The sequence below is a fragment of the Sorex araneus genome, chromosome 1 (genome assembly GCF_027595985.1).
Source record: "Sorex araneus isolate mSorAra2 chromosome 1, mSorAra2.pri, whole genome shotgun sequence".
NCBI lineage: Eukaryota > Metazoa > Chordata > Mammalia > Eulipotyphla > Soricidae > Sorex > Sorex araneus.
Window position 1 is genome coordinate 427,305,434 of NC_073302.1, and position 17,848 is coordinate 427,323,281.

At 43.9% G+C, this 17,848-nt stretch overlaps 1 protein-coding gene across 2 annotated transcripts in view; it reads left to right on the plus strand.

The window, feature by feature from the left end:
• Window positions 1-1,012: 1,012 nt before the first annotated feature.
• Window positions 1,013-17,848, plus strand: part of CALU (calumenin) — a 33,242-nt gene continuing 16,406 nt past the window's right edge. For both annotated transcript variants that reach the window (XM_004608280.3, XM_004608281.3), the window contains exons 1-2: window positions 1,013-1,135; window positions 15,566-15,796. In XM_004608280.3, coding sequence (XP_004608337.1) covers window positions 15,576-15,796 — 221 coding nt within the window. In that variant the 5' untranslated portion in view covers window positions 1,013-1,135; window positions 15,566-15,575. The remainder of the gene's footprint in view (window positions 1,136-15,565; window positions 15,797-17,848) is intronic.

The window sequence follows — 17,848 nt, forward strand, 5'->3', positions numbered from 1 at the left end:
TCTCTCTCCCTCCCCCTCTCTCTTGTGCAGTAAGCTCTGTATTATAGCTGCAAGAATGAATAAGGAAAAGCTGTACCCAGAAAATCAAAACTCTAATCGCCAAACAGCAGTTGGCAGACCAGTGCAATTTGCTCTGTCCTATAAGTTGAAAACCTTTAAACCTCTTAATTTTATACTTGGAATTTTAGATTAACACGTTTTATTAATGCACATGTGTCTAAGAACAAATAAGTGATTAAAATTGGTTTAATAAATTGCAATTTTTCAAAGTTAAAAAAAAAAACACTTTAGTTATCCAGACTGAGCTCACGTGGATAAGAGCAAGGTTTTGCGTTTGCTGCCTAGCTTGCTGGCTTGCTGGGAAAACATAGTAAAGGCAAATGAAAGGAACGGGAAAGGTTTTTCCAGTTCACGTCTTATCCAGATTTCTCTAGACCAGGATTTCTAGCTGCAACTAAGGCAGACAATCTGAGGGAAGAGTTTATTTTAAGAGGTGGAGGTCCCTTGGTGAGAGGTCAAATATGAGGGCCGATGGTGGCTTAGTGCCAAGACATGGAGAGCAATGAAGAGGCAACCAACACTGGAGCCAGAGTGAAAAAGCATCCTGAGGTTTCATCCAATCCCACCCGGGGGCTAGAGAGAGAAGCCGGGACAGTCCGATTAATTCGACCGCGGGTCCGGGTGGGCTTTAAAATAACTAATAGGTTAGTCCACTACTAAGCTCTACTGAGGCCGAGTCACACGTTGCAAACAGGGACGTGGCGGCCACTGGGCCGCGCCCACACGCCCCCAGCAGTAAAGCGACGGGACCCGCCACCACCGCAAACGCCCAGTTAACAGGAGCAGGGCGGGAATCCGGTCCACGCAGCTCGGCGCGCTCGCGGGGACGTGGCGCTTTCCAGCCAATCCCCGTTACGCGATCGCGGAACCAATGGCTGTCCGGGGAGGCGAAGCGTCAGCGGCGGGTTTATTGGCGATTGGTCGAGAGGCCGCCGGCGAGGCGGATAGGGGCGGGGCGCCGAGCCGCTTCCGGTTGGGTGGTGCTTGCGCGCGTGAGCGCAGCCGGTGGGTGAGAGCGGCGGCCGCTGCGGACCGGGGCTGTGTGTGTGTGCGTGTGGGGGCGCCCACGGGAACGGTAAGTGCGGCGGCGGCGGCGCTCGCCCCGGCTCGGCCCGCTCTCTGGCCGCTGTCTGGCCTCGGGTCTCCCTCCCGCCGCGGCGTGGCCTTCTGTCCTCCCGGGGCGGGAACCCCGGGGCCCGAGGCCGCGCGCTCGGGGTTCCGGGCCTGGGTCCCGGCGGACTTTGGCTCCTGGCGTCGTCGCGTCCCCGGGCGGCCGCGTTCTCGCGCCTGGCTTGGGTCGGGCCCCGCCGCTCTCCGAGCCCCGCGGACCCCTGCAAGTGCTTGCCTTTTTGAAGGTCGGAGAAAGCGGGCAGCGTCCTAAGTGTCAGCTTCTGAGCCCCCCTCCCCCCCACCCGGCCTCCGCTTGCAGCCCCCCCCTCGCTCCAAGGCCAGGTCCCGAGAGCTCGGGGCATGTGCCCACGGCAAGGCTGCTTCACCCACTTGGAGGGGGGTGAAGCATTCATACAACGACGGGATTGTATTTTATTTTTAATTTTGGACAATTAAAAAAAAAAAGGAAAGTCCGTGGTGCTTTGGTGTTTGGCATATTAGAGTCAGCGTCGAAAACTAGTTGTTGGGTTCTTTGTTTTTCTCTTTTTAAAATGTTCTTTATTAAGGAATTGTGTAGCTTCCTTGATGTCAACGCAGAGCCCCAGGCCCTCGCTCGGAGTAGTATATTGGCTGGCAGCTCTCCGAGGTGAAACTTTGTTCCCTGCAGTTACTTTGCTTTTAGGAGAGTGGTGTTTGCAAGTTTGGAAGCCTGCTAGCCGCACCGAGGCAAAAACAAACAAAACTCCCCTTGTTTTCCTGCTGAAACTTTAGGGGCATTGATCTCTGAATTCTCGGGAGGAAAAATAAAAAATCCTGGAAAAGGATCTTTGAAAATTAATCGCATTCACTCTTGGTCCCGAGCCACAGATTGATCATTAGTGAACTCGAATTAAGATCACCTCTCACTTGTTTATTGTAGCTTGGGAAAGGGAGATACTTGTAGTCTCTGATCAGCTATTATTGTCTGCCACAGAATGGGATTTGACAGACAAATGCGGTGTTGGACCCTGTCTGGTCCTGGAAGAGTTTTATGTCGTGTGTTGGAAGGGAAGGTGGGACACAACTGGGTAGGGCGCTTGTGTGTAGACAGGAGGAGCCTGCCTGCACCACGTCTCCCGGGGGTTGGGGGTTCTCCAGGGGCATTCTTCCCGGGGTTGGGGGTTCTCCAGGGCATTCTTCCCGGGGGTTGGGGGTTCTCCAGGGGCATTCTTCTCCCCGGAGGCACAACCAGGGGCACCGGCGCTGACCTGAGCTCATGAGCCTCAGCTGGGCCTTGCAGACCTGCTCTAACTCTCCACGGAATCAAAGTTGCTTCCCTTTGTCATTGATGTATGGAAACAATTTGAACTCCCTGTAGCACTTGAATACGTTGTCCCAGTGTAGACAATCACTCTTGGTGTTAGCTGGGATTTTCTGTGACCTGGGTGTGCCAGGACTGTTGGAGCAGTTGGAGGAGAACCACGGGCGATGTTTGCAGGGCTCTCAAGTGCCTAGATTCTCGCCAAACCCAGAGGTCCTCAAGCTTATTTTGCCCATCACCGCCCCCTTGTCAGGAAAAAAGGAAAGAAATCACTCGTTACCCCTCCTGGAAATCTCCCTGTCTTCTTTTCAGGGAGCAAACGAGTGTCCCCCCAGTTTACCTGTGGATACTACTGCCCTCTGGATAGTTCTGCACTGTCCCCCTGCCCCTCTGGGTCTGGGAAGCTGGTACCTCCCACTTTGGCAAATACTGCTTTAAAACTGTTGAAGTATGGATGTTGTTGATGCCTGAAGTTTATGTTTTAGAGTTGAAACAGCTGAAATAACATTGTGCCTGTTCCTGGCTGGTGGCCAGGTCCATCCAGTTAAGAGGAGTTGGGGGTTGGGGAACTGGAACAGGCAGAAATAGTATCCAGCTAGTCCATTGAAATACATTGGTATGGAAAACGTGTAAGGCACTGTATTAGGGACTGTCGGAAGGCATTCATTTATATTAGATGATGTCTCTGCCTTCCAGAACTGGAGACTTCTGTTACAGGAGATATGAGGAGACCACTTCAAGTAGCCCATTGGACATTATTATGGAGTGGTACGAACACGTTTTTGAAACATTGCAGTTTTCAAATTTATGTGGGCGATCACCTTTTCAGAATGGGAAAAAAATAACCCCTGGAACTCTACCTTCCCCAAATTACACCCCAGGCCACTACTACCCTCCCTTGGGTTATTCAGGCGCCCCCTACTGGTGGTGTCATCCACTTTCAGAAATACTAGAGGAATCTGTACTCTACCTGCGGCGATCATACCAGTCTTTTCATCTTGGGTTTTTTTGTTTTATGTTTTTTATTTCGTAGTTTAATTTATAGGCATTTGGCAGGAATGAGTGAAATTAAGTACCCAAATCTTAAGAACTTTGGGGCCGTTGTGATATTACAGTGGGTAGGGTGCTTGCCTTGCGTGCGACAGACCTGAATTGGATTCCCAGCGCCCCATATGAACACAGCTGGGTGTGGCCCACAAAGGAGAATAAAAAGTTTAATTTTATGTATGCTATATACTGCAAAATTAAAACTAGAAATACAGTGCAAAGCCTGTGGTAATAGCCCTTTGAGCTAGTCCCCTGGCTCTTTTTAAAGTTTGTATTAGGTTGCTTTGTTTTTAAAACTAAGTCCACTAGTGGTACTTGTATTAACATCTGTAAGTGAAGAGCAGGTAATGTTTCCCAAACTTTTTCTGATTATGGCCCATTTCCAATCTTGTTTCCTTCCTGTACCCCCACTGTCCTACTGGTTAACTCTGTTCTACCATTGCCTCCCACAATTATTGATTTTGCCCTTTGGCCTCCTTAAATATGAGGGCATACAGGGGGTTATATGGCCTCCGCTTGAGAAGCACTTAGGTAACCAGCCACATAGATTTGCTTTCCTAGATATCATAAACCTGAGCCTTCACACAGTTAAATTGTTAACAGGCTCTTCCCCCTCAATCTCAATTGAAGTAGGCACATTAGCAGTGAGATCTTGCTTTGCTGCATTGTAGAGGAATGCATCCCCTCCACCCCCACCCTCCCCCCATATCCAGCTCAGAGAACTGGAATTTTACCACCACACCCATTACTCCCACTTATTAACATTGAGCAATGGGTCTTCGAATAAGTGTAGCATCACTTCGTATTAGTATTCTTGAAGTTTAATTTACTGGCGTCCGCTCGAGCAAATCGAAGATCAACGGGATGACAAGTGATACAAGTGAAAGTTTAATTTAATCAAGGCATTACATTTCCTGAAACCATTTACTTTAAGTGATCTGTGACCCATGGGTTTTTCCAACAAATTCCTGGGAAGGAAGGGGAGAGATGCTGTAGTTAAACCTTTCAAGGGAAATTTTATTTGATTAATAAATCATTTTTAGGACTCATTGCTTCTGAAATGAAAGTTTATGCCATTGCTATTTCATTACTGGCATAATTAATAAAAATAAGTCAGTCATTATTGATGATACTACAAAAGGATATTTGATACTCTGAGCTGGCCTTTTACTTGTATCTCCTGGCACGGTGCTCTCCAAAGTAATAGACAAACCACATAGGTAATTTAAAATTCTGTTGAAAATTTAAAACAGGTGAAATAAATTTTTTAATCATTTAATCCAGTACATTTGCAGTACCCTTTTTTTGGCCACCCCAGTGGTGCTGAGGACTTCTTCCTGGCCCTGCACTCAGATCACTCCTGGCATGCTCGGGGAACCATATGAGGTGCTGGGGAGGGAACCCAGGTCAGCTGCATGCAAGGCAAGTGCCTTAGCCCCTGTACTATTGCTCCCACCCTAAAAATACCATTTTTAAAATATAGAGTATAAGTACCACATGTTAATTCACACACTATTCAAGTACTTAGTAGTACATGTGACTGCTACGTACTGTACAGATCAATGTAGACTTAGATTTGAGGGTGGGGGGCCCTACATAGCAGTCCCTGGAGTGCCAAGATATATGCTTAAGTCTTTTGAGCCCTTTGGCACTAAACTCATCCCTTAAAAAAATTTTTAAGTGGGGGCTGGAGAGATAGCACAGCGGGTAGGGTGTTTGCCTTGCACGCGGCCGACCCGGGTTCAAATCCCAGCATCCCATATGGTCCCCTGAGCACAGCCAGGGGTAATTCCTGAGTGCAGAGCCAGGAGTAACCCCTGTGCATTGCCAGGTGTGACCCAAAAAGCAAAAAAAAAAAAAAATTTAAGTGTTAGCTTTGGAAGAGGGACAGTTCTGAAGAGAAAAATTTACAGGTTATTGAAAAAACAGGGTATGATAACGTTTTTTCCACAATTGCTGATTTACCCTCTAAAACAGGAGGTACTTTGCAACTTCTATGGAAAATGTATGTGGCATCCTGTATTACAACAAATATAGCCTTTTTTTTTTTTAAACTATCGAGGTGGGGTCTTGGTGCTCAGGGCTTCCTCCTGTCTCTGCTCAGGAATTGCTCCTCGAAGTTCTTGGGGGACCATATGGGATGTCAGGGATTGAACCCGGATTGGCTATGAGCAAGGCAAGTGCTCAACCTGCATTTCTATATCTTCGGACCCCAAAATAACATTTTTAAGGATATTACAGCTGTCAACATTTAAGAATGGGAAATAAATAATTGCTCTATTCCTACCCCCATCCCCCAAGGAATAAAATAGAAACTAGAGGCTTAGAATATAATGAATAAAACATCTGGGATATAATCCAAAATTATTTAGCAAAAGTATTAGGCCAGCTTGGCCCATTCACCAAAATAAATCAGTATGCCCAAACCCCCATGCCAAACTTTGTATTGAATAAGATCAAATATCTATTATGACTACTTTTAATGATGAAATAGAAAATATACCACTAATAAATGACTGTATGAAATCTCAACAGAGAAATATAGCTTGATTTCAAAAGAACTAAATAAAAATACAAACTCTGGGGCCAAGAAGATAGTCAAGCAGTAGCATGCAAGGCCCGAGTTTGATCCCCCAGCACTCTTCCCTTCCCCCCCTTTCAGTGTAGCCTTTTATTTAAAAATACTGTGTCTGAAATTTTTAATTTTCCAAGCTTAATACAATTGAAAGAATTAGGAATGAATCAATAAACCTACTAGTCTTCAATTTTTTTTTTTAAAGCTGTCTTTCTGATTTTAAGTACAGTTTCTTTTCCTTTCATAGAACACCCTTAAGTATTTCTTGGAAGTCTGGTTTAACGGTGATGCATTCCTTTAACTGTTGGTTTGCTAGCTAGTGTTCTTGATTGACAGTCTCTTCATTCAGCACTTTGTATGTGCTACTGCGTTTCAACCACTGGTCAGCAGATGTAAAAGGGTGAAAGTCACTGATTACATTATGCACTCCCTTAGAAACTGTGGAGTATCTGTGAGAAATCTGCTCATAGTCTTCTGTGGGTTCTTTTATATGTGACTGCTTTTAGAATTGTGTGTGTGTGTGTGTGTTGGGGTTTCTCACTAGTAGTGCTCAGGAGCTACTCGGGGACTATGCAGTACCAGGAATTGAACGTGGGCCTCCAGCATTCAATACTGTGCATTGCAAGCCTTTGAGCATCTCTTTCTCACCCTTACCCATGGTTTTTAACCATTCTAATTATGTGTCTTGGTTTAGATCTGTTCGGGGTTTTGTTTAGAATTTATTGAATTTCCTGGGGGCTGGAGTGATAGCACAGTGGGTAGGGTATTTGCCTTGCACGCAGCCCACCCGGGTTCAATTCCCAGCATTCCATATAGTCCCCTGAGCATTGCCAGGAGTAATTCCTGAGTGCAGAGCCAGGAGTAACCCCTGTGCATCGCCAGGTGTGACCCAAAAAGGAAAAAAAAAAGAATTTATTGAATTTCCTAAATCTAGGTATCAAGTTTTCATTATTGGCTTTGAAAATTCATGGCTATTATTTCTTAAGTTATGTACTTTTCCCCATTTTCTCTTGTCTTTCTGGAACCCTTATGCTGAAAATGTTCTTTTAGTTTTGCCCTATATAACTCTTTTATTTTTTTTCCCTATATAACTCTTATATTGTCTCATTTTGTTTGGTGGGGGTGGGTGGGAGAGAATTTCCCATGAATTAAACCTAGGTTCCTCATGCAAAGAAGGCACGATATCCAGCAGTCCGTTGAGCCGTCTTCCTCACCTTATCTTTTTTTTTTAAGTCTTTTTGCCGATCTTTTTAGATGGTTTCTGTTACATTATCTTTAATCTTAGTGATTCAGTTTTCAGTATCTGTTCTACTATTGAACTTCTATTGTGTATTTTAGTTCATCTACATCTTCTTTGTTTGGACTTTTCTCAGACTTTTTTTTTTTTTTGTCTTTGTTGAAGTTCTTTCTTGTTCTTATTTCCGTGAGCATCCTTAGAATCACAGTTTTAGTGTCTTTAGCTGATCATGTGTAGCTCTGAGGCATTAAGAGTTGTTTCTAGGCTATTACGACCCCTCAGAGTGAGTCTTACCTCTCCCCCACTTACCTTATTCTGTGCAGACCTGGCTGGTTCCAGATTGCCTGAGGGCACATTTGTGCTGAAGTCACCAGTGTCCAAGTAACTACTAGCCTTCCGAGGTCACTCAGACTGGGCAGTGGCTGGGGAACTCATGATATGAGTGTGCCTCTGTGATCAGTTGGTGAAAGAGCTCAAACTTGGGGGCAAGGAGCCAAGTCTGAATGGCCGTAGGGAGCACTGCTTGTAGTGGGACCCCTGAGCTAACTAGCTATGCTTTGGGAAATCTGTAAAATGTTTACTTATCAGGTGTGAACTGGCAAGGGCTGGGTCTGTCTGCCAGGAAAAAGCACTCCTGGTTATTGTTTCCCAGCCATCACCTAGTATTTGCTTGCAGGTCAGTAGCACTGTTGTTCATGGATTTGCTCAAGCGGGCACCAGTAACGTCTCCATTGTGAGACTTGTTACTGGTTTTGGCATATTGAATATGCCACGGGAAGCTTGCCAGGCTCTGCCGTGCGGGTGGCATACTCTCGGTAGCTTGGCGGGCTCTCCGAGAGGAATAGAAGAATCGAACCCAGATCAGCCCTGTGCAAGGCAAACGCTCTACTCGCTGTGCTATCGCTCCAGTCCAGCAGGTCAGTAGAGTTCTCAGTTTCCCTCAAGGTCTGTTCTGAAGAATGAGATCCAAACTTGGCATCCACCAGCAGTTCCATCTGCAAGATTTAGAGAAGTCATAAGATGGTACTTACCAGTGACTCTGGCACTTGTTTGTAGTACCCTTTGCTTTGTTGCTTCCCATTTCATCTGGGAACCACCAGAACTACTGCCAGCAATGTGAGGAGGAGAACGTGTACCAGGGATCCAGCTCAGAACCTCCTACGTGCTAGATGTATGCTCTCTCACTTGAGCTACCTCCCTGGCCATAAAGTACAGGTGTTTACTACCTATTGCAGAGAAATGAAGTTAGTAGGACATTGGTTTTGTCCTTCAGGTGGTCTTTGATGATCTTTTAGGCATCATATCAGGGTATATTGAGAGCCAGCTTTCAGGGTGACACACGGCAAGGAAAGAGAAACAGTATGGACAACTCCTGGAAAACATGTTGGGAAAGAAAAAAAATCAAGGGGCCGGAGCGATAGCACAGCGGGGAGGGCATTTGCCTTGAAAACGGCCGACCCGGGTTCAATCGCCAGCATCCCATATGGTCCCCCGAGCACCACCAGAAGTAATTCCTGAGTGCAGAGCCAGTAGTAACCCCTGAGCATCACTGGTGTGACCCAGAAAGCAAAAGAAAGAAAAGAAAATGAAAGAAAGAAAGAGAGTTAGAAAGAAGGAAGGAAGAACAAACTTGAAAGAATATTGAGGTACTGGGAAGAATGTTGTGATAATCTAAGAAGTATTGAATGACAGAATTTCCTATAGGGAGGTCAGTTTGAAAATGTAACTGGGAAAAATGGGTAATTGAGTCAGATTGCTTGGCTTTTACTCTGGAATTATTTTTTGGTTGGTTTTGGGGCCACAACCTGCTGATGCTTGACCTTACTCCTGAGTCTCTGATTCCCCAGCCGTGGTAGAACTGAGGAACCATATTCTGGGCCAGGAATTGGACCACCAGGTGGTTGTGTGCATGGCAAGCACCCTATCCCTTGTTCTGTCTCTCCAGCCCCAGGAATAGTCATCTTTGTATGGAAATATTAACCTTCAAACTTAAGTGTTTGACATCTGTGGATCACAGAGACTCAATCTGTTAAATTTCTGTGAGTTACACATATGAAAACTTTACTGTAGTCTTTAAAGGTCTCAATAGCATTAGTGGGTATAAGCATTTATTCATTTGGTCAGCATGGAGTTTGTAAGAATTAGAATTCTTTCCACTAGGGAATGTAGGAATGTAATTTTTTTTCTTTTTTTTTTTAAAATTAGAAACATTTTAGAAATTTAACTTTTATTTTTTTAATTTTTTTTTTGCTTTTTGGGTCACACCCAGCTATGCTCAGGGGTTACTCCTGTCTTTGCACTCAGGAATTACTCCTGGCGGTGCTTGGGGGACCATATGGGATGCCGGGGATCGAACCCGGGTCGGCCGCGTGCAAGGCAAACGCCCTACCCGCTGTGCTATCGCTCCGGCCCCAGGAATGTAATTTTTTATAAAAAAAAAAATTCCTAAATGTGTGATACTGTATTAATAATAAGGAAAGTCCACTGTTGCAGTGACGTTCAGTTTTACTTGATTATGTAAACTTCTAACATAGGTAGTTTGGATGTATCTTAAAATACTCACTTTGACTTTTTTTCTTTTCTTTTTTTTGCTTTTTTTTTTTTTTTGCTTTTTGGGTCACACCTGCGATGCACAGGGGTTTTTCCTGGCTCTTCACTCAGGAATTACTACTGGGTGCTCAGGGGACCATATGGGATGCTGGGATTCGAACCCAGGTCGGCCTCGTGCAAGGCAAACGCCCTACCCGCCGCTGTGCTATCGCTTTAGCCCCTCACTTTGACTTTTGAGAGCTCACTAAATCATGTTCTCTTCACTCTTTCACTGAAATACTTGATAGTTGAATCATTAAAGGTAGATTAGGATGTTATTGTAAAGTAACATAAGAGTATATTTTACTTTTCATGTAACACTTATGATTTTTAAAAAGATGTGATATAGGTGCTGGAGAGATAGTACAGCAGGTAAGGTGCATTGCCTTGCATGCGACCAACCAGGATCCAGTCTGGTCCCCTAAACCCTGCCAGGAGTAAGCCCAGAGTACCACCGGGTATGATCCAAAAACAAACATGTATTTTGTGTGAAAAAATGCCCAGAAAATTTGTTTTGCTAGTATGTGTAAGAGCATGTGTGCGTGCACATCACACCCTGTGTTTCTCAGGATTGATTTCTGACTGATCACTCGTGGCCAGGATCAGAGGACCACATGCAATGCTGGGGAGCAAACCAGACCAGGCCCTGTAACTTATAACCCAAGACTTCCTTATAACCCTGCACTCTCTCCATTCCTATGTTATTTCTGAAATAGTGCACACAAGAAAGTAATGCATGGAAATATGCTTAATTTTTTAAAAACAGGCAGCACCAAATATATTAAAGTTCACTCCATACCATCCTTCTGACCTAACCCTCATTTCTTTCATGTCCTTCCCATTGTAGTTTATCCTTCCACACATTTTTGTGTATATATTAATTTTTATATAGATACAAACAGCCTGGGAAGGTTGTTTGATTTTGCGTTTTAATTATTACTGGTTTGGGGGCCACATTCATCGATCCTCAGGGAGTTACTCCTGACTCTGCACTCAAAAATTAACTCCTAGCAAGTCTCAGGGGGCCTGCGAGATGCCAGGGATTGAACATAGGTCAGCTGTGTGCAAGGCAAACACCCTACCTGCTATACTATTGCTCAGGCCTCTGATTCTGCTTTTTTACAGAAATGAAATCTTTACATTATTTCACATCTTGCCTTTTTTATTCACTTGACATGTCCTGGTGAGGACTCAGTGTCTGTGCAGGTAAATCCACCTCCATTCTCAGAAATCTGTGTAATATCCCATACTTTCTAAGTGTTGGGAATGGAACTCCAGATGTAACTAAGCTTTATCCCAGTATGAGGGCTATGCTGATAAGACTGTTGATAAGCTGCTGGCTGGTTCAGCCCTTTTGGAAAACAATATGGACGCTTCTCAAAAAATTAGAAATTGAGCTCCCATTTGACCCAGCAATACCACTGCTGGGAATATATCCCAGAGAAGCAAAAAAGTATAGTCAAAATGATATCTGCACTTATATGTTCATCGCAGCACTGTTTACAATAGCCAGAATCTGGGAAAAACCCGAGTGCCCTAGAACAGATGACTGGTTAAAGAAACTTTGGTACATCTATACAATGGAATACTATGTAGCTGTTAGAAAAAATGAGGTCTTGAACTTTGCATATAAGTGGATCAACATGGCAAGTATCATTGTGAAATTAGTCAGAAAGAGAGAGACAGACATAGAAAGATTGCACCCATTTGTGGAATATAAAATAACAGAGTAGGAGACTAACACCCAAGAATAGTAGAAATAAGTACCAGACGGTTGACTCCATGGCTTGGAAGCTGGCCTCACATTCTGGGGAAAAGGCAGCTCAGATAGAGAAGGGAACACCAAGTAAAATGTGGTTGGAGGCCACGAGGGGGAAGGGTGATGCGTGCTGAAAGTAGACTAGAGACTTAACATGATGGCCACTCAACACCCCTATTGCAAACCACAACACCCAATTGGAGAGAGAGAACAAAAGGGAATATCCTGCCACAGAGGCAGGGTGGGGTGGGGGGAGATGGGATTGGGGGGTGGGAGGGATGCTGGGTTTATTGGTGGTGGAGAATGGGCACTGGTGAAGGGATGGGTTCTCAAACATTGTATGAGGGAAACATGAGCATGAAAATGTATAAATCTGTAACTGTACCCTCATGGTGATTCACTAATTTAAAAATAAATAAATTTTTAAAAAATAATAAAAAAAAATAAAGAACCGTAGCTGAGCTCTGGCACCCTGGGAGCTGCCTAAGAAAAGACCCACCCTCATACTCGAGTAGCTCATGGTCTTGCTGCCATTTCTCCTTGCCCACTGTACTGTCTCTGGCTCCTATATTTTGTTTTTTATTGTTAGGTAACATGGCTATAGTAGTGTTAAACTAAATAGGTTTTAGTTCATTGAATTTAAAGGAATTTATAAATTCATGCTATAATACAGTGAAACTTCCTTTAGTTACTATTCCAGAGTAATAAGAAAAGTTAATGTATTGGAATATGTATAATCTCTTGGGTTTTTGTTTTGTTTGGGTTTTGGGCCCCTCTTACGGTGCTCAGGGGTTATTGATGACTGTTCAGTAGTGATCCGTAGTAGTGCTCAAGGAACTATGTGTGGTGTCAGACCAAATAACACCTGTATTCTCTCTCTCTGACCCCAGTATGGTTTTTGAAAATTCTAGTGGCTACTAAAACTCTTAAGATGCGATGTGACCTCAGATACTTAAAAAGATTACCTTGGGGGCTGGAGAATATTTCAGTTTGCCTTGCAAGCTGTCAACCCTGTTTCCCAAGCACCACAATGGGTTACTCCCGAGCACCTCTGAATATTAACCCCCAAAACAAAACAATATCGCTTTGCTAGCCACAGTATTTTTTGTCTATTTACTCTTTTGCCCGCATGGCAGAGCCTGGCAAACTCCCCGTGGCGTATTCAATACACCAAAAACAGTAACAACAAGTCTCACAATGGAGACGTTACTGGTGCCTGCTCGATCAAATCGATGAACAGTGGGGCGACAGTGCTACAGTACAGTGCTACTCTTTTTCCAGTAAGAAGTTTAGGTTTAAAACTCCAAATTTTTTTCATGGGTCCTTCAACATGAACTCTTCCAACTTCATGATGGGCTCCAACAAATCGGGTTTTTTTGTTGTTGTTTAGCAGATCAGAGTTCACTCACCATAATACTAGACAAGATGAAGTTATCAACTTGTTACCATGTTTGCTTAAGACAAACCTGATCCTCTGAAGCCTGTAATTGCCATAATAACTACTGCTATCTGACACTTTTGGCTTTCCTCCTTAGTAACAAAAAAGACAGAGCCTAGACACCACAGCACATAAAGCTGAAAGACAAGCATAGGGGATAAATAAAAACAAAAAACTGTTCCAGACCCTGTTTCACAGCATGTAATACTTCACAGACAACACAGTGCAAATGAATTACTAGTATCCCGTTGGTCTCTCCCAAAGGCTCAGGGGCATGTGGCACGTGTGGAACTCTCACTTTTAAGCTAAAGGGATTCTTAGGCCTCTAAAATTGGTAGCTCACACATTGCTCTCATCTCCAGCAAGGATTCGACTTGTCCTGTTTAACTAGTTAAATCAGGTCTGAACACAGCGGTTTCTATTGTAGACTTGAACCTGGTTTCAACATTCCAGAGGTCTTAGAAGGTGGTCTTAGAGTACCTCCTAGATCAGAATTTCCCTTTATCTAAGGGCTTTTTTTTTTTTCTTTGAATTTCTGGGGAAAAAACCATAGTTGCCACCTGTAGATGCAAAAGATCACTTATGGAGCTGGAGCAATAGCACAGTGGGTAGGGCGTTTGGCTTGCACGCTGCCGACCCGGGTTCGATTCCCAGCATCCCATATGTCCCCTGAGCACCGCCAGGAGTAATTCCTGAGTGCAGAGCCAGGAGTAACCCCTGTGCATCGCCAAGTGTGACCCAAAAAGCAAGAAAAAAAAATCACTCATTTAGGTAAAAGTCCACAACTATTTCCATTCGAGTGCTCACAGAAATAAATCCCCCCATCCCCCCCTGGGAAATGGGACTGCTAGAGGGGAAGCTTCTTGAACATGCACCCAAGGTGACATCCCCGTTCATATTTACAGACCTGATCACACACCCGGTTGATTGATTCCCCTCAGACTGTTTCTCTAACTCTTCTAGAGTGGAGTCAGGCTGCTGGGAAAGAGGGGACCCCTTGCAAGGCAAAGACGCTGTTAGGTGAGGGGCTTTTCTGGGGTACAGATCCAGGAGTAAGTCCTGAGCATAGCCGGGTTTGCCCCAAAATCAAAACAAAAAAAAAGTAGGTGCCATACCCTGTACAGGAAATAAGGCACTTAACCATCTGTGATGCACCTACAATTCAGTTTTGAATCCTGTGCACCTCCAGGGCTCACTCAAAGCACTGCCAGGTGTGGTCCCCAACACATTAAAATAACTTACTATCACAGTTCTAGACACTAGAAGTTTGAAATCAAGGGTTTTGCAGGGCCAGGCCCTACCCTCTCTGAAGGCACAACAGGGAGGATTTGTCTAGGCTTTGGTGGCTGCCATCAATCCTTGGCTTTGTTCCTGGGTTTGTAGATAGATCACTCCAATCTCCTGTCTCTTTTGTAACATGGCATCCTGTTCTCTGTCTTGTTTGAATATCCCTCCTTTTATTAGGACATTACTCATTGGGTTGGAACCCACGCTAATCCAATATGACCTCATTTTAGCTTGGTTATATCTGCAAAGATCCTGTTTCCAAATAAGGTCACTTCACAGGTAAGAGCTGGATTAGAGCTTTGTCTCTTGGTGAGACACAATTGAACCCAAGCCTACTGCCTAATAACAATCACTTTGCTATTCATGAGGCTCGCTAAAATATCTAGGTGATTCTGATAACCGTAGGGTTTGAAGACCAGACTGCTGGTGTTTGATTAAAAGATAAAGTATTTGGCAAAAGAATTCAACTCCTATTCTGGTCTTTTTTTTTCTTCTTTCTTCTTTTTTTTGTATTTTGGGTCACACAGCAGTGGTGCTCAGGACTTAATCCTGTCCTAGCTCTGTGCTCAGGAACACTCCTGGCAGGGCTGTGGGGGACCATATGGGATGCCGGAGAGCGAACCCAGGTTTTCCAGGGGCACGGCAAGCACAAGCCCCCTGCCTGCTGTACTGTTGCTCTGGGCCCTCTGGTGTTTTCTTTAGAAAGCCCATGAGTGAGGTAGAAATGGGGAGAGGCACATCCAGCAGTGTTCAGGACTTAACTCCTGGCTCTGTGCTTAGGCATCACTCTTGGCAGGACTGGGATGGGGCCAGACAGGTCCCAGGGATCAAGTCCTGCAAAAGTTGATTGACCAAGGGCAAGGCAAGTGCCCTACACACTGTACTCTCTCTCCAGCCCCAAGGGAGATCTTTTTTTTTTTTTAACTATAATTAACTATAATCTTGTCATTCTACACTCAGATACTCACCATAAAACTAGAAAGTCTGAGGTTCTCCCATACTTATTTTATAAAGAAATAATATTTGACATACTGTAAATGATTTGTATAGACTTGTATATCAAATTAGTTAATTGGGTATAAGTTTTAATTTCCTTGTTAAAAAATTTCTTGTTAAGTTCTCTGCTTCCTGAATTAACTTAACTGCCTTTCTTTTTTCCTTAGGGTAATTATCATGGACCTGCGACAGTTTCTTATGTGCCTGTCCCTCTGCACAGCCTTTGCCTCAAGCAAGCCCACAGAAAAGAAAGACCGGGTGCACCATGAGCCTCAGCTCAGTGAGAAGGTTCACAATGATGCTGAGAGTTTTGATTATGATCATGATGCCTTCTTGGGTGCTGAAGAAGCAAAGACCTTTGATCAGCTGACACCAGAAGAAAGCAAGGAAAGACTTGGGTAAGGTTCCGGCTCTTGGGGACTGGCTAGAGACTGTCGGGGGTAATAATACTTCTTTATAAATCAGCTCAGTTCATTCTTTTTTTTTCCCCTTCATGACTCAGTCACCAAATAAAACTGTGTTGAACTCCATTTTCTTAAAATCTAACCACAGAACTGCTGCCACTAAAATTTAATTAAGCACTAGCTTCCATACATCTCTCCACTGATTAACAGTTTATAGCTCATTCTACAAAGCAAAGTCACTTTTGCATAAAAGTACCAAATACTAAGGAACTTTACATAAACTTTATGATTTTGAACCCTAAGTTACTTGGGGGTGGAAGGGCTTCTCATGCTTGTTAGTTTTAACTTTTAAAAGCTACCTATGATATATTCATTGTTGCCTAACCTTTGCTTGATAATAAACTGCAAATTAAAAGTAAAAAAAGGGGCTGGAGCAATAGCACAGCGGGTAGGGCATTTGCCTTGCATGTGGCCGACCCGGGTTCGATTCCCAGCATCCCATATGGTCCCCTGAGCACCGCCGGGAGTAATTCCTGAGTGTAAAGCCAGGAGTAACCCTTGTGCGTCGCCAGGTGTGACCCAAAAAGCAAAAAAAAAAAGTCGAAAAAGCTTGATTTCCCAGAATGTCTTTCACCCTCCTCGTTTGCATTCTCAGATGTTTAATTAAAAAACTGTTCTCTTCAGAAGATTGTAACAGTAATGGTATTAGTATCAGTATATGAGTTACTGTTTTATATAGTCTTTTTAAATTATCAGAAGGATTGTCTTCCCCATGATGCTTGGGGGCTCTGTGGTGCTAGTAATCAAATATAAGGCCTCTAGGGGCCTGGATCAATAGAACAGCAGGGGTCAAACTTGCCTCACATGTAGCCGACCCAGGTTTGGTCCCCCAGCATCCCATATGGTCCCCTGAACACCGCCAGGAGTGATTCCTGAATGCAGAGCCAGGAGTAATCCCTGAGCATGCTGGGGATGGCCCCAAACAAACAAAACGAAAAAACACAGGGTCTCCATATACGACACCCTTTTAGCTATCTCCCAGACCAAGGTGCTATTTCACTAACAGCTGTGCCAGTGTCAAGTTCAGTAGTAGCTTCAGCAGGTCTTTTACCTGAAAGAATTGATTTGGTATATCCCAAATGATTATTTCTAGCTGAATATCTGAGAATGTCTTTGTTTTGTGTTTTTTTTTACTCATCCCAAGTTCTGCATTTTTTAAGGAAATGCAGATTAATTTACTGTAAGTTTTCTCTTCCGTGAACACTCTTGGTTCAGTTTTATTATTTTGAAATTTTTCAAGATCTGCCTAGATATTGCACCAAATTGCTATTTCTAAATATATTTTCCTGTCATGGGAAGTGCTATAATGTGAATATGTAATTGGGTTTGCTTTGAAATATGCTTGAAAATAAATTCTTTTCGTTGGGTTCATTGGATTCTTTCCTGAAGCAGAGAGAAATTATTAGAAGATATTGCTATGTAGAATGAGTACCTATTCCGTAGCATTTGTAAACCAACATAGAGAACAGAAATACGTTACAGAGTTCATTTTTCTCTTAGGTTGCTTTTCTAACTTTGAGAGACCATGCTCACTTTTAACTTCCATTATAGCTGTTAACATTCTGTTCTGAAAATAGTGATGTTTATAGGGTGTTCTTATTTTCGTGTCTTGCCTATTAATAACTTGCATGTCTGACCCACATTTTCATCTGCACGTATCTCTCTTCAGAATTACTTTAAGTAGTGAAAGACTCTAAAGTTTGGTGTTAGGCAGGATGGTGTTAGGATCTGCCCTTTGCAGATAGTGGAATAGCTCTATTAGCAGTTGGGGTTTTTTTGTTTTGTTTTGTTTTTGCTTTTTGGGTCACACCCGGCGATATACAGGGGTCACTCCTGGCTCTGCACTCAGAAATCACCCCTGGTGGTGCTCAGGGGACCATATGGGATGCTGGGAATCGAACCCGGGTCAGCCGCATGCAAGGCAAATGCCCTACCTGCTGTGCTATCGCTCCAACCTCTAGCAGTTTTTAATAGATGAAAATGCAC